The sequence below is a fragment of the Crotalus tigris genome, unplaced genomic scaffold (assembly GCF_016545835.1).
Source record: "Crotalus tigris isolate CLP2741 ecotype Arizona unplaced genomic scaffold, ASM1654583v1 scf7180000017549.6302385, whole genome shotgun sequence".
In the NCBI taxonomy this organism is placed as follows: Eukaryota; Metazoa; Chordata; class Lepidosauria; order Squamata; family Viperidae; genus Crotalus; species Crotalus tigris.
In genome coordinates, this window is record NW_024096467.1 from 3,593,979 (window position 1) to 3,609,094 (window position 15,116).

The 15,116-nt window shown below is 39.2% G+C and overlaps 1 protein-coding gene across 1 annotated transcript in view; it reads right to left on the reverse strand.

The window, feature by feature from the left end:
* The window catches only part of PLD1 (phospholipase D1), a 164,573-nt gene that overhangs the window by 12,217 nt on the left and 137,240 nt on the right, over positions 1-15,116 (reverse strand). Inside the window, 3 exon segments of the mRNA XM_039338090.1 lie at positions 2,255-2,389; positions 3,337-3,386; positions 9,175-9,288. Coding sequence (XP_039194024.1) covers positions 2,255-2,389; positions 3,337-3,386; positions 9,175-9,288 — 299 coding nt within the window.

The window sequence follows — 15,116 nt, forward strand, 5'->3', positions numbered from 1 at the left end:
ATCTTCCTTTACTGGCAGATGGGAAAGAGAAGGCTGGATCATCTTGTCAATTTGTGCGTATGTGTGCATATTAATCAATCCATTTCTCTTTCATAAAAAAAAGGAAAGAAAAAAAAGGTGTGACAATAGATAGCAGATTGAAGATGAAGGTTGCTGAAGGGAGGCTTTATGTCAAAGGTACTGCTTAGTATAAAGAGTCAAAGCCATGTAAAGTAATATCCAAGACAATTTGTTTTTTTATTACTCATTTGACCATATTGAAAAGCTATAAAAACAATACAAAGAAAAGGAGGACATATTGATAATATATTGTTTGCCTTGCTTAAAGTCATTAAAATCCAATAACTATTGGGATACCAAGAATAAATTATTACACATATTGCAGGGTACATACTTATATACAGCTAGGGGGGGACTCTGTTTTTATATAAAAAGATTAAGAGAGTGGATTACATAGAACATAACTGCAGGGCAATGATATATTATCAATATATCCTACTTTCCTATTGTTTTTACAACTACTTGATATGGACAAAGGACTAATCAATAAACCAATTGAACTGAATTAGAACAGCAATGTCACAAAAAAGTCCGTGTGTGTATGTGTGTGTGTGCGTGCATGGGTATGTGTAGAAATACCAACAGTTTTATAAATCCCAGCCTACAAAAGAAGGCTGAATAATTCTCAGTTCAAATCAGGAAAAAAAATAAGATTTATTTCTTCAGTAATTCCACAGGATTTCTGCAGAGTAGATTTATACATTATAGTGTCAACAACTCTGCCAGGAAGACTATTTCAGTTGAAAACTGTTGAAACACAGGAAATGCAGGGCCAGTTTTAAGTATGTAAGGGTTGGCTCAATGTTGGAGGCATTTATTCTTCTCCAGAGATTCAGTAAAATAAGAAGATATTTCACCTATTAGGCATTTTGTTTTAAAATGTCAGCTTTCTTTCTTTTTATGTGCTATCCTATGCCTTTAAGCCAGAAGAATCTACTTTGGGGAATACAGTTTGTTCTGGATAAATGTATTGTACAACTATGGCTATTGGATTTTTCTCTTTGTAGAGCAATACCACCATTGTTGCTTGGTATTAATTTTGTCATGTCCCCCTCCTGAACTAATGTGCTTCTAATTTACCTATCTTAGGCTGGCTGCTTCCTAAATTTAATTATGCAATTACTTATTGTAAAAAATTTAAAAAATCCCATGAAAGCAATAATGTAACTAGTTTAACTTAACTACTGAAGCTCAAATATTTTGGCCACCTATTGAAAAGAGAGGACTCATTGGAAAAGACTCTGATGTTGGGAAAGATTGAAGGCAAAAGGAGAAGGGGACGATAGAGGATGAGATGGTTAAATAGTGTCATTGACACAATGTACATGAATTTGGGCAAACTCAGGGAGAAAGTGGAGGATAGTGGGGCCTGGTGTGCTATGGTCCATGGGGTCGCAAAAAGTCAGACATGACTCAGTGACTGAAGAAAACCTAATTACTTGTACAAAAGACAGCTTTAATATCACGGGTGCCCATATTCTGCAGAATTCTCTAATCTTTCTTGAAAATCAGAAGCTGGAGGGCATTCCTCATCTTCGGTGGGTATCCAGAGAGCGCAGGATACTGAAAAATTACACCCGCCATGCTTCATTTCTAACAGGATGGGGAACCAAAGAAATGCATATATCAGGTCAAATCTGGGCAGGAATGATCCTCTTAAAGCTATGTAGGGATTTAAACATGATAGGCAGAACTTTCACTTGGACCCAGAAGCAAACTTGGAACCAGCATAGCAACAGCAGGAAGTATCTGCTGATGTGGAATTCACGTGCTATAAATCCTAAATTCTATGCTTAGGGTGGGGTATGTGACACACCCACGTTCAGATCTGCATCACCTATTCAATTTGGAGAAAGATTGAAATTGACAAATCAATCATCCACTTCAATGACTGATTCAAAGAGTGAGTCATTCAAACTGGCCTCTAAATGAAACTCCGAATTGGCCCCATGGCCCTCTTGAAATCTGCAGAGATATATGGCAGGGATGGTCAACTCCCAAACACTGGTACTTAGCAAATTTCTTCCTTACCCAGTACTTTTTTTGTAAAATAAATAAAATAAAATAAAAAATAAGGTGCCAGAACTCACACACGTCATACAACCCAGCTTGCCTACCGTACAAGGTTCCATCCAAAAAAAGGTGCCGGAACTCCGTTCTGGGCGTTCTATGAGAAAAAAAGCCCTGCCCTTACCAATAATGACTGTGTTGTCATCAGCAACCAGCAGCTTGCTGTGGACATAGATCAGTTCAGTAATGAGTTTCCCTTCCAGCTCAGCATAATTTCGTAGTCCACAGAATGAAATGTAATTAATCCACTGATTTCCAACTGAAGGGTTACCATTAAGAAATGGAGGATGAACAATAGAAGAGAAAAAAAAAGAACAGAAAAACTTTAGGACTTTAAAAAGTAGAAGAAATGAAAACAGGAAGTTTTACAAGTTTTTTTTTTTTTTTTACAGTATGTAAATGACAGAAATGTGGGTTTGGTTTAATTGTTAGAATACATTTCTTGACAGTAATAGCCCGTTAAGCCAAGTACCTAGGGAGACCTGCCTACTGTCTAGAACACTTCAGATATATTATTCTTAATTACTACAATTCCAGGCTATCATGATCTCTAGCAATGATTGTTAGAATTATGGGACATAGCATCAGATTGGTGGAAGATGTCTTGGAGGGCAGGACAGCAATTCTGGATTTTCTGCATCAAGTTATAATACAGAGTTAGATTAGATAACATTCGATCCCACTAATCCTATATTCTGTAACTACAGTAGAAAAAAGAGCGTGTAACATGGGTGCAAACATCTATATCTGAAAAGTGGATTTATGGGCATTTTTATTCTATCATTCATCTAATGTCTACCAAAGGGGGGAAAAAATAAACATTCTCAATTTGACTACCTAGCAGTTTTGGAATAAATCCAAATTTCAACTCCCCAGATCCTTATGACTGAGCCTAGGGAGTTGGCTTGCTGGAATGACATCAAATAAAATCAGGAGAAGCAGCTCATTTAGAATCACATCCAAAGGGATGCATAAGATAGCAGGGTTTTTTTTTTTCTTCCCAGACACCCAGATGTTGTTTTGCTAGTTTGTTTTCATTATTTTTGAAGATTTCCCTGACACAATTGAAGCCTCCTACATTAGCAATTATATAATCCTGAAATTATTCCAGCTATTATGTGCTTTATGGCAGATCAATCAAGGTTTGGTTGGTATCCTCAAGACCCAGTGGTGAGGGGAACACAGAGACCCAAGCAAAGGACTTACTTTCAGCTTTCAGCTGTCCCAAGATTGAATTTTCTCCTCTGCACATGGTCCTACATTTACAAAAGAGCAACATGTGAATGAGTTTATAAGAATGCGTTTAGCTGAAATCATCAGATACATCTCTCTCTATTTCTCTCTCTCTCTTTCTCTCTGTCTCTCTCTCTCATCCATCCATCCATCCATCCATCCATCTATCCATCTATCTATCTATCTGCAGTTCCAAAGATTGCACTGAGATCATGAGGTCCAGAAAATATTGAAAAACCTTAAGTTGCAGAACGCCTAGAAAATGTTTTTGCTTTCTCTGTCTTAAAGGAAGTCAGCAATCTGAAGCCTCAGGCTCTTCTCTGTGCAACCTGAAATCTGAAGCCTTAAGGCTATGTCCTAATGTATATGAATTCAGGTTACAGAGCTCCTTTTGAAAGTCAGGGGAAAAAAGCAAAGAAAACAACAGTGTTGTCCAATACTTGGCTGACTTCAGCTGATCTAGAAAAGCTAAGCAATGGGAGATCATCATCTAATAATGGAGCAGTAGGCTGAACTGGGAAATCAATAAGATATCCTAGAACAGGGGTGTCAAACTCAATTTCACTGAGGGCCGCATCAGCATTGTGGTTGCCCTGGGAGGGTTGGGGGGGGTAGCCAGAGTGGGTGCAGCCTACTTTGTGGGTGTGGCCAGTTCTACATCATTCCCCTCAAGGGTGCCTATGGGGGCCTGGGCAGAAGTGGGACAGATCTGAGGGTCTCTGACAGAAGGGGGTGGGACCAGGGCAAGTGCCAAGGCATGGTCCACCAGGGCAAGTGCCACGATGGCCATCACAAAATTGTACATTGGCTCCCGGCTGGCCTGGGCCAGGGCCAAGGCAGCGGGGGCCGTTCCCTCACTCTTTCCAGGATGGCTTTGTGAGCCACATGAAACCACTTTGCGGGCCGCATCCGGCCCCCGGGCCTTGTGTTTGACATGTCTGTCCTAGAAGAAAGCAAGGTCAGCCATTTCTCTTGCCAAGAAAACTACATGGTTGTGTCTATGACAGAGTTCCCCAACCTTTCCGGGGTTGGAGGCCTGGATGGGAGGGGGAGGAAAAAAAGAGGGGATGGTTTTGTAGGACCGGTAGTGGGCCGTGGCCCACAGGTTGGGGCCCCCTGATCTATGACATTAGCAGGAGTTGAGATCAATCTGATGAAAATGTTACTTTTTATGCAACAGCTCCTGTGACTTGTCAATCATACAGTGAACTTAAGACTTGTCCTCAATAACTTATTCGAAGAAAGCTTTCTGACTGTGTCTCAGAACTGTTGGACATATTTGTATGGAGGAAAATTAAATATGACCATAGGCTATATGTGGATTTCCAGATATAGAACTGGAAAATTCCCATCATGGACAACAGCAATATATGATGGGGACAGTAGTTTGGAAAAAAGACTATAGGTCACTTGGACAAATAGGTGCCTAGACTGGGAAAATAAGGGAGCTTCTTATGCTTCTAAATAAATATACGTATGCCACCCTAAATAGGAATCACTGTACAGATTTTCCAAGCTTGGCATGTTTCCATCTTAGAAGTTCTTCAAGGCAACAAGGTAGACACAAAAGACCCTCTTTGAACACAATTGTAAATGGGCAGTACTAAAGCAAGTCCTATATCAGATCTGGTCTACTGAACAATACCAATATGTAAGACGTAGAACATACAACATGGAACAGGGTTGGAAGGGACTTTGGAGGTCTTCTAGTCCAATCCCCTGCTCAAACAGGAGACCCTAATATCATTCTGGACAAATAATTGTCCAGTGTCTTCTTGAAAACCTCCAGTGATGGAACACCTACAACTTCTGAAAGCAACCTGTTTCACTAATTCATTGTTCCCACTGTCAGGAAATCTCTTTAGTTCTAGGCTGGTCTCTGTTTAATGTATTTTACACCTGTTACTTGTTGTCCTGTCCTCGGGTGCTTTCAAGAATAGGCTGACCCCTTCTTTTCTATAATAGCCCCTCAAATATTGGAAGACTGCTCTCATATCAACCCCAGTTCTTCTCTTTGTTAGACTAGACATACTTGGTTGCCTCAATCATTTTGAAAATCAGTATTAAAAATATACATGCCCCTATGTATCACTTAATTTATTTTGAAGTAGGTATCTGTAAAACAAAGAGGTAGGCTGCCCCACCCACAATCACAATACACAATGGGAAAAGGAAAGAAGAAAGATGAATTAAAAAGGCAGAAAACGCATTCTAGATTTTCTTGGCGAGGCACAACCCCAAACTCAGTGCTCCCTCTGCTGACTCTTTAGCAGAAATACATAATAAAATGAGCTTTGTTCAACTCTGAGAAGGTCTAACACTGACCCTGTTGGATTGCTGGCAAGAGGAAATGGGGTTGAAGATGCTTAAAGTGATTCAAAAACTTATTATAAAATATTGTTTTACAGCGGTTTGCACTAGTTATTTTATAAACTGCATTTCCACTTCAGGGCTTGGACTGGTGAAGACCCTGAGATGTTTGTGTTGTTTCCAATGGTATTGTTGTCCATCATAGCTGCACAGTTCCCTGCCAGCTCTCCATCACCTTTCCTCCCCAACTCGATGGGACATAGCTGGGTTCCTGAGTAGTTTTCTATGAAAGCATCACTCAGACTAACACCTATTTAGCTTCAACTATATTGCTGCTTTATGTGAAGCTACTCCTCACTGCTGCTTCTTATCACTGTGATAATCTTAAAGACGGGATCTTTTTCTTTGAATGCCTGCTCAAAATGCCAGTTTTTGAGTCAAATGAACCCCAATAGCAGCCTCGTTTTGACACACAGAGAATAACACCTGTGTATGATTTGATTACAAGAAATACTTCATGAGCGTATGTTCTCTACTAATTCTGAATATTTAAAGGTTGGGTAGAGGGCCCAATTTTAGTCTGCCATATCAGGGACATGTTTAGCCTTAGTACTACATTAATCCATTTTTACAGCTTCAACAATAAACTGAACCATCAGTAAGCATAACATAATATGCTAAGCCAAATATTTTTTCTTAAGGTTAATGCTACCCAAACTAAACATGCTGCATAAATGAATCTTTTAGATCCTCACCTAACTATTTTATGTGAATGTAACCAGAGTCAGAGAATCGGATATATGTTAATTTTGATATCACTTTTTACTTCCTTTCTCCTTCCTTTTCCTTCCATGTTGCCAATGGAAACTCAGTAGGATAGGGCCCTACTATGAATCTAGAAACTGCCAACATTTACTGTACCTAAACCCTAAACAAATAAAACATGTAACACAATCTATAATTTAAAATTTAAAGACACCCTTCCCTTTAACACAAGCACAAGAGAAGTAGAATTTCCTATAACTTTATCAGCTAGTAAACTGGAAGAAAGGTTATAAAAATGAAATAAATTCTACAGATCTAATCACAGATTCTTGGCTAAAAGTCTACCACTATCTCGGAGAAAAAGGATTACTCCAGCAAATGATTCTTGCTTGCTTTTCCTAGATGTTCCTTGAATCTGACAAATTGAAACTTTAAATCAGAGTCTCTGGAACAATTTTTATCTAAGCTTTTTCCTATCACAGTAGCAGGTTTGTTTTCCCAGAAGATCTAGCTCCCATTTCAAACAACAGAGTAACTTTTCTCTTTAGCAGAAAGGCCTAAGATGAAGAAACTTTTCTTGAAAATCTCAACTACACTTCAGTCTACAGATCCTATGTATTGGATGTGTCCAAGAGCTAGCATCTTTGTTCTAGTCCAAGGTACATTATGGAAGAAGAAAAAGAAATGCCTTGGTAAGACCACGCTTGGAATATTGCATCCAGTTTTGGTTGCCACGATATAAAAAAGATGTTGAGAATCTAGGAAGAGTGCAGATAAGAGCAATAAAGATGATTAGGGGACTGCAGGCTAAAATATATGAAGAATGGTTGCAGAATGGTTTAATGAAAAGAAGGACTAGGAGGTAACCTGATAGCAGTGTTCCAATATTTGAGGGGCTGCCACAAAGAAAAGGGGGGGGGTCAAGCTATTCGTCAAAGCACCTGAAAGCAGGACAAGCAACAATGGATAGAAACTAATCAAGGAGACAACCAGTGGTGGGATTCAGCCAGTTCGCACCAGTTCAGCCGAACCGGTAGCTAATTTTTTGTTGCCCAGAATGGACTTCCAGAAGCGGCATCCACACAGAGAACCGGTTGTTCACATATTTGAATCCCACCACTGGAGACAACCAACCTAGAACTAAAGAGGAATTACAGTATCCAATCTGGGTCGGTCACTTTAGTTTTTCCAAGCTTTCGGATATGCTGGAACCCATCCTCAGGACCCAGATTGGATCCTGCAACATTATCCTGGGACACCTATATTCACTTTCATTGGTAAGGAGAAATTTCCTAATGGAATGAATCAGTGAAATGACTTGCTTCCAGAAGTTTTGGGTGCTCCAACAGTGGAAGATTTTAAGAAAAGATTAGACAACCATTTGTCTGAAATGATATAGGGCAGTGGTGGCAAACCTATGACACGGATGCCAGAGGCAACACTCAGAGCCCTCTCTGTGGGCATGTGCGCCATCGCCCTAGGCCTTCAGCTGGGTTTTATAAAACCTTTTCGTTGTAGGCTTCCACCACTGTGTACAAAAAAAAAAAGTTCAATCAGTCAATTTCAATTTATCAAGGGAAAAAAAAGATTTTGCATTTAGGCAAGAAAAACCAAATGCACAAGTACAGCATAGGTGGCACCATGCTCAATAGTAGTAACTGTGAGAGGGACCTCGGAGTCCTAGTAGACAATCACCTAAATATGAGCCAGCAGTGTGCTGCAGCTGCCAAAAAGGCCAACACAGTGCTAGACTGCATTAACAGAGGGATAGAATCAAGATCACGTGAAGTATTAATGCCACTCTTCAATGCCTTGGTAAGGCCACACTTGGAATACTGCATCCAGTTTTGGTCACCACGATGTAAAAAAGATGTTGAGACTCTAGAAAGAGTACAGAGAAGAGCAACAAAGATGATTAGGGGACTGGAGGCTAAAACATATAAGGAACATGATAGCAGTATTCCAATATCTCAGGGGCTGCCATAAAGAAGAGGGAATTAAGCTATTTTCCAAAGCACCTGAAGGCAGGACAAGAAGCAACGGGTGGAAACTAAAATCAAGGAGAGAAGCAACCTAGAACTAAGGAGAAACTTCCTGACAATGAGAACAATTAATCAGTGGAACAGTCTGTCTCCAGAAGCAGTAAATGCTCCAACACTGGAAGTTTTTAAGAAGAGACTGGACAGCCATTTGTCCGAAATGGTGTAGGGTTTCCTGCCTGAGCAGGGGGTTGGACTAGATGACCTCCAAAGTCCCTTCCAACTTTACTACTATTACTATTACCCAATGGGCCACACCCACCCAATGGGCCACACCCACCTAATGGGCCATGCCCACCCATCACTCGATGATGCATAAGTGGGTTTTGGGTTGCAGTTTGGCCACTCAGTCTCTAAAAGATTCGCCATCACTGATATGGGGTTTCTGCTTGAGCAGGGAGTTGGACTAGAAGATCTCCAAGGTCCCTTCCAACTCTGTTATTCTGTTATTCCTTTAGCCTAGCATTGCAGGCACCATAGTAATAAGTTCTGCTCATCATGAAATCTAGGCAGCAATAAAGATCCACATCTTAAGACTTTGTTTCAGCAGATGGCCCTATGGCCAAGGGCTTCTTTTACTCTGAAGCCTCTCTATTTGTTTTTTTGATTCTGGGCCAAGCATCCATTAGATTCCCTACTAAAATGCTTTACTACATTTTCGAAAATAAAAGGATCCAGGCCGGACCTGTAAAGTTACCTGTAGTTAAAATGCATAATGGCCTGAAGAGCATTGCTTCCTCCCGTTGAAATATCACCTTCAAAACCAGGCAGCAGGGGAATCACCACGTAGACTCGGTACCGTTTGTTTTCCCTAAAAGAAAAAAAAAACCAAGTAATTTAACTTTGTGACAATATTGTATATTTTACATTATTGGCAATTCAGTACAATACAGATAGTCCTCAGCTCAGGACTGCAATTGGGACTGGAATCTTGATTGTTGAGTGAAAAGTCATTAAATGAGAAGTTATGTGACTGTATTGCTCAAGAACCACAAACCCAGCACTCCTGATTACATTCATTAAGCAATCTCCCAGGTTCTTTAAGCAGATGGACCAAGGAGCTGCCTGCTGAAAGATTTCAGCTTCCCGCAAAGCTGAAATCTTCTGGCAGGCAGCCTTTTTGCTCTCAAAGAATTTGAAAAAGGAGTCCTATTGGCAGACAGTAGCAGCTTGCAACCTTCCCTGCCAGATTTCCACTGATTTTCTAAGGAAGGTTGCCAAGCTTTGAGAGTACAATAACGTGAATTCAGGAAAGGGTGGGATGCTTTGCAATGGCTGAAAGTCCATTATGGGCTACAAAGAACCCTTTCCAAGACTATCATAATTTTGAACCAGCATAAAAATAAACAGCCAAAAATTGAGGACTACCTGTAGAAGCACTCATGATGTTACCTAAACTAACTAAATATCTGCACCAAGAACTCCATAGTTCAACTATGAGCTGGAAGTGCTTTACAAGCCATAAAGAGTCCTGTTATAACTGTTATACTGTAATTTCGGATCAGCATTAAACAGTCATAAGTTGAGGACTACCTTGTGGAAAATGAAAATATTGGCTATTGTTCTTTTATGCAAGGTTTAGGCCCAGGTAAATTGAATCAGACCTCATGGACAAAGTATTGAACCAAAGTCTGTGCTATGCTTAATTTTGCAGTTTGCAATTGTATTTTATTTAATACGATTTTGCTAAGCTTGCTTGTTTCTAATATATTTAGAACACCAGGACTTTCTAAGAAATAGGGAATTGAAAGTAGCTGATGGGTGCGGGTTCCAATGTACACAGGCATATGTGAAAAGTTACGTTCAGCACAAGGTCAGCAGGAGGTTCAGTAAAAAGTCAACAAAAGTCAGCGGACCATCTGACTACAGTCTTAGAATGAGAAAGGATATAAAGGGTTGGGACTGGACCTGATTGATTTGCCATTGGCCTATAGCTGTCCTTTTGGAATCTGCTATTCCATATGGTCCTCATTGCAATGGGTTATTAATGTAAGTGATGTTGTGTTATTATGCTTGCTATGCTCCAAATCATTAGCAAAATAAACCTCTGAATCTTAAAATAAGAATTATTGTTTTGTGTTGCTGTCTCTTATCTTTTCCATTGGGTTTTTCCACAACAACCTGTACAGGCACTCATGATGTTATCTTTTTGGTAACTAAATATTTGCCAGAAAATTGCCAAGCTCAAAGAGCATCAAGGATGCCATAGTTCAACCCTGAGCTATAGATATTCTCTTATATTTGAAGAATGTATTTTAAAGATGTATATTGGGGATCGGGGAACTGATGGTTTATTTTAATATATAAACACAGAGAAATGGGGGTGGGTTTTATTTTTGAATTGTCTACATAAAGAACGATGATCTGTGAAACTTGTTAAACATGAAAAAGGGTGGTAGAGCATAAAAATAGCAAATTCTCTCACAGATTATCTTTACTTTACAGTTCTGCTATGCTTCTCACAGCCCTCCCATTTCACATATACCACACCAAATTACTAGACAAACAAGCAAGAACAGACATTGAACAAAGATTGGTAAAGCTTTGTTTGATGAACAAATTACATTTGGCAACACTTGTATTTTATAGATTTCAAATGATTTAATCAAGTTGTTAGCACTGCTAAGATCTTTCCCAACCTGGCACTTTCCAGAAACCCTGGACTATAATGTTGGTTATTATATTTTTAAAGCATCCAACAAAACTGAGTTGTCTCTGGGATAGAGATCTATATAACTCAGTGGTTCTCAACCTGTGATTTGGGGTCGAATGATCATTTCATGGGGGTCGCCAAACAAGGCAGTCCACCATTTTTTCCCCTTTTCCTTAGCTGTGCTACTCCCTTTTATTCTATTGGCTTTTGAAAGCCAATAGAATATACTCTCTTGAATAGAGTCTAATTCTATTGGCTTTCAAAAGCCAATAGGAATTGTCCAGGCTGTCTCTGCCCTGCTGAGCCTGCCAAAAGTCCCATTCTGCAAACGCTGCTGCACCAGTTGAGTAGTCCTCGACTTACGACCGGTTGAGTAGTCCTTGACTTACGACCGGTTGGGGGTCGCGGCATTAAAAAGGTTGAAAACTACTGATATAACTATTAAAACTCTCCTATTTGTATCTTTAACAGGGTGAAATGATGCCTATTAGGGCAACGCTTTTTCAACCAAGGTACTTCAAATGGGTTAACTTAAAGAATGCCCGGACCATTACTCTAATGAGAATGAAATTTTGGAAATTTCAGTGCTGTTGCTGTTTAGAACCGCCTCTGTGTTGCTGCAGTCATGTGATCCTCATTTACAACATTCCCTGACACCTTCTGACAAATCACTGGGGAAGCTTGGGGAGCTTGCAAGGAGGAAGTCAATGGCAATCATGTGACCTTAGCTGACAGTGGGAGCAAGGCAGCGGGTTGGGACTTGCCACTTCCTTCCTGTGAAGCTTTCAGTGAGAGAGTTCAATGGGGAACCATGCAGGGAAGGTTAAAAATTGCTCAGGTAAGGATGACCCAAAGAATGACCCATGGGTTGTCTAGTATCTATTTAAAAGACAATATAAAATATATTGAAAAGCAATCAAACTAATAATAAAAACAACTACGTATATATAAAAATAGCAGCAACATTTAAATAACAACAACAAAAATAAATAAACCAAAATAATATGAGCCACAAATATATAGTGGCTCCAAAATGGTTGATTAAAATGCTCAGAAAAAATTGAAAACACTTAGAAACATGTGCCGGGCAAGTCTCTCTGATATAGTAGAAACTGTAGCCTCACTTTTCAGGAGACTATCAGGCTGGGGAAACTAACTAGCTCCAAATCTACCCAAAATTTAATTCCCAGTATTATTTGAAGGAACTGAAGTTGTATTGAGCAAAAATAATTTTGTAATACAGGTCACACCAAAGAGAAATCCATACTTTCATAAAAAATTCATCTTCTAAGAACAACAACCGAATAAAATCATATGAATATTTCTGAAGCCAAACTAGGAAATACAGCTGCTATCACTCATTCTGATTTGCAAACTGCCTTTCCTTTTTAATCCTAAAGTATTGCTCTTATCTGAATTGACAGATTATTATCATGCTGACCAGCCAATTTCTGGGCTATTTTATTTCCGGAGAAGCCCTTGTGTCTGTTTAGTTAGAAATCTTACATGCATGTACTACACCCATAATGTGTAAGTTGCCAATGTGTAGAATTGACATGGAGACTAGCTTTCCAAATACACACGTTACAATTTGGAATGGTTAAAAAGGATGACTTTGTATTGAGATTTAATCCAAGGAGACAGGCAGTAACCAGTAGGTGGCGAACATCATGTGGCTTGGATAAAATTGACTGGGGAAATGGTAATCCATCAGTAATTAGTTTCTGAGCCTTTAAAAGGCACTTGGGGCTTTTGAAGAAGAAACAGTCAACATCATATTAACTAATTAAAAATAATTTTAGATAATTAATACCAGACATATGAAAAGTTATATGACAATAATGCCAGGCTAATGCAATGAAAAGTCCTTTCACCAAGTCACAAAGGAGGTGAGACTTCTGGGTTGCAAAGAGCGCAATTTTAAATGATATATTCATTTCAACTACAGCAACTATTTCTGCCATCAGAGGTCATGCTGAACAGAATGGGAAATCAATCAATTTTCACACTTCCAAAGTGTAAGATAATATTTGAATATTTCAGTTTTGTAAGGAGTCGATTCTAAGCAAATTTTGCAAATCCCTTATGGATATACATCACTATGAACAGCAGCATCTGCAGAAGATTGTGGAAAAGCTGAATCAAGTAAAACCTCTATTAATGCACTAACGTATTCATGTAGTCATCAGGGATTGAATTTATGCATAGTGAGTTGAAATCTCCCTGCAAACCATACAGAACACTCCGAAGCATAGAATTACACTGTGTAGATCATGGGTGGTGGTGGTGGTCCAAACTTTTGTTTACCTGGGCTGCCCTGAGTGAAGAGGAATTGTCTTGGGACACATGTAAAATATATATTCAGGTAGTCCTTGTGTCAAAGCAAAACATCTGTGGATGAGAGTTTAGCTAGATGTAACAATATTAAGACCTAGTGTGTGAATCAAGGTTATTGAAATAAGAGATGATAAGAATTGGTGGGTTGGAGAATTGGAGGGAAAGCCTGCATTTCAAACTAATTGGAGAATGTGATTTATGACTGTTAATTTGGAGGAGGGAGTTATGCTTTGATACTATGTGCTCAGGGGAGGGGAATTCAATTTTGACTTTGACTGTGTTAGTACCGATGCTATGCTTCTCAAATAAAGATTCTTTAAGGTAAACAATGCCTCGAAGTTCTTTGAAGAATTTCATCTGTTGGAACCATGACACCTTGACTTACAACCATTTGTTTAGTGACCGTGCAAGGTTACAATGACATTGAAAACAGCAACTTATGATTGCTTTTCACACTTCCAACCACTGCAGCACCCCTGTGGTCAAGTAATTAAAATTCGGACGCTTGGCAATTGCCATGTATTTATGACCACAGCTTTATATCAGGGTCATGTGATCACCTTTTATGACCTTCTGACAAGCAAAGTCAATGGGGAAGCCAGATTCACTTAACAACCATGTTACTAACTTAACAACTGCAGTGATTTGCTTAACAACTGTGACAAGAAAGGTTGTAAAATGGGGCAAAAATTACTTAACAACTATCTTGGTTAGCAATAAAAATTTTGGGGTCAATTGTGGTCATAAGTCAAAGATTACCTGTGATATAGTTAATGTATATAAATCGCATACTAGCTTTCCAGGGTTGTGGGTTGGACATACCTGGAGTAGGCAATCAAGAGTAGGCAATCTTTAGCCATAGATATATGGCCTGTGGACCAGCTCCTAGTTCAATGTTTAAATGTTCTCTTAAAGGGATCAGATCATACTGTACTTCTGGCTAAAAAGAACATTTTTTCCAAATCACTTGGGGAAAAAATAAAGTCAGAATAAGAGAGAAAGAAGGATGTAGTCATAACCACGTCAAGCTCTATCTAGCCCAGGGGTGTCAAACTGCTGGCCCGTGGGCCGGATGCGTCACTTGGAAACTGTGCCCACCCCATTGCCAGCAATGGCAAAACTGGCCCGATACGTTGCGCGATGTCATGTGACGTCGCGAGTTTGACATGCCTGATCTAGCCCAAAAAAACCGCTCTCAAGGGAGCATGGTCCAAAACTGTAACAAGAAGACATCTGTATTAATAGCTTCTGAAGCTAGCAGGGAAAAGAAAACCTGATATCTGTTTGAAATGGATTGTTCCTAAAATCCACTGTTTATATAAGTAATAAAAATACATCCTTATTTTTGTAAAGACTAGGGTACTTTGTCTATGTACTTTTTCTTGAAATTAGTTTTCAAGGGTAAACATACATTTGGCTTAAAATTAAAGACTATCATCCGGGTGAGACAGGATAGAAAGCACATATGTGAAGTTAATTAACGAAACTTTTCAAAATTAATTAGACAAATTAATCACCCAGGAGCAACCTACTTCATTAAAAACAGCTACAGCATGCCTGGAAAAACAGAACAGTTGTTATTTATTTATCAGAGAAACTGAAGTTGCAAAGATGTGATCGAATTTATTATATATGTTTCAATTGTCTCA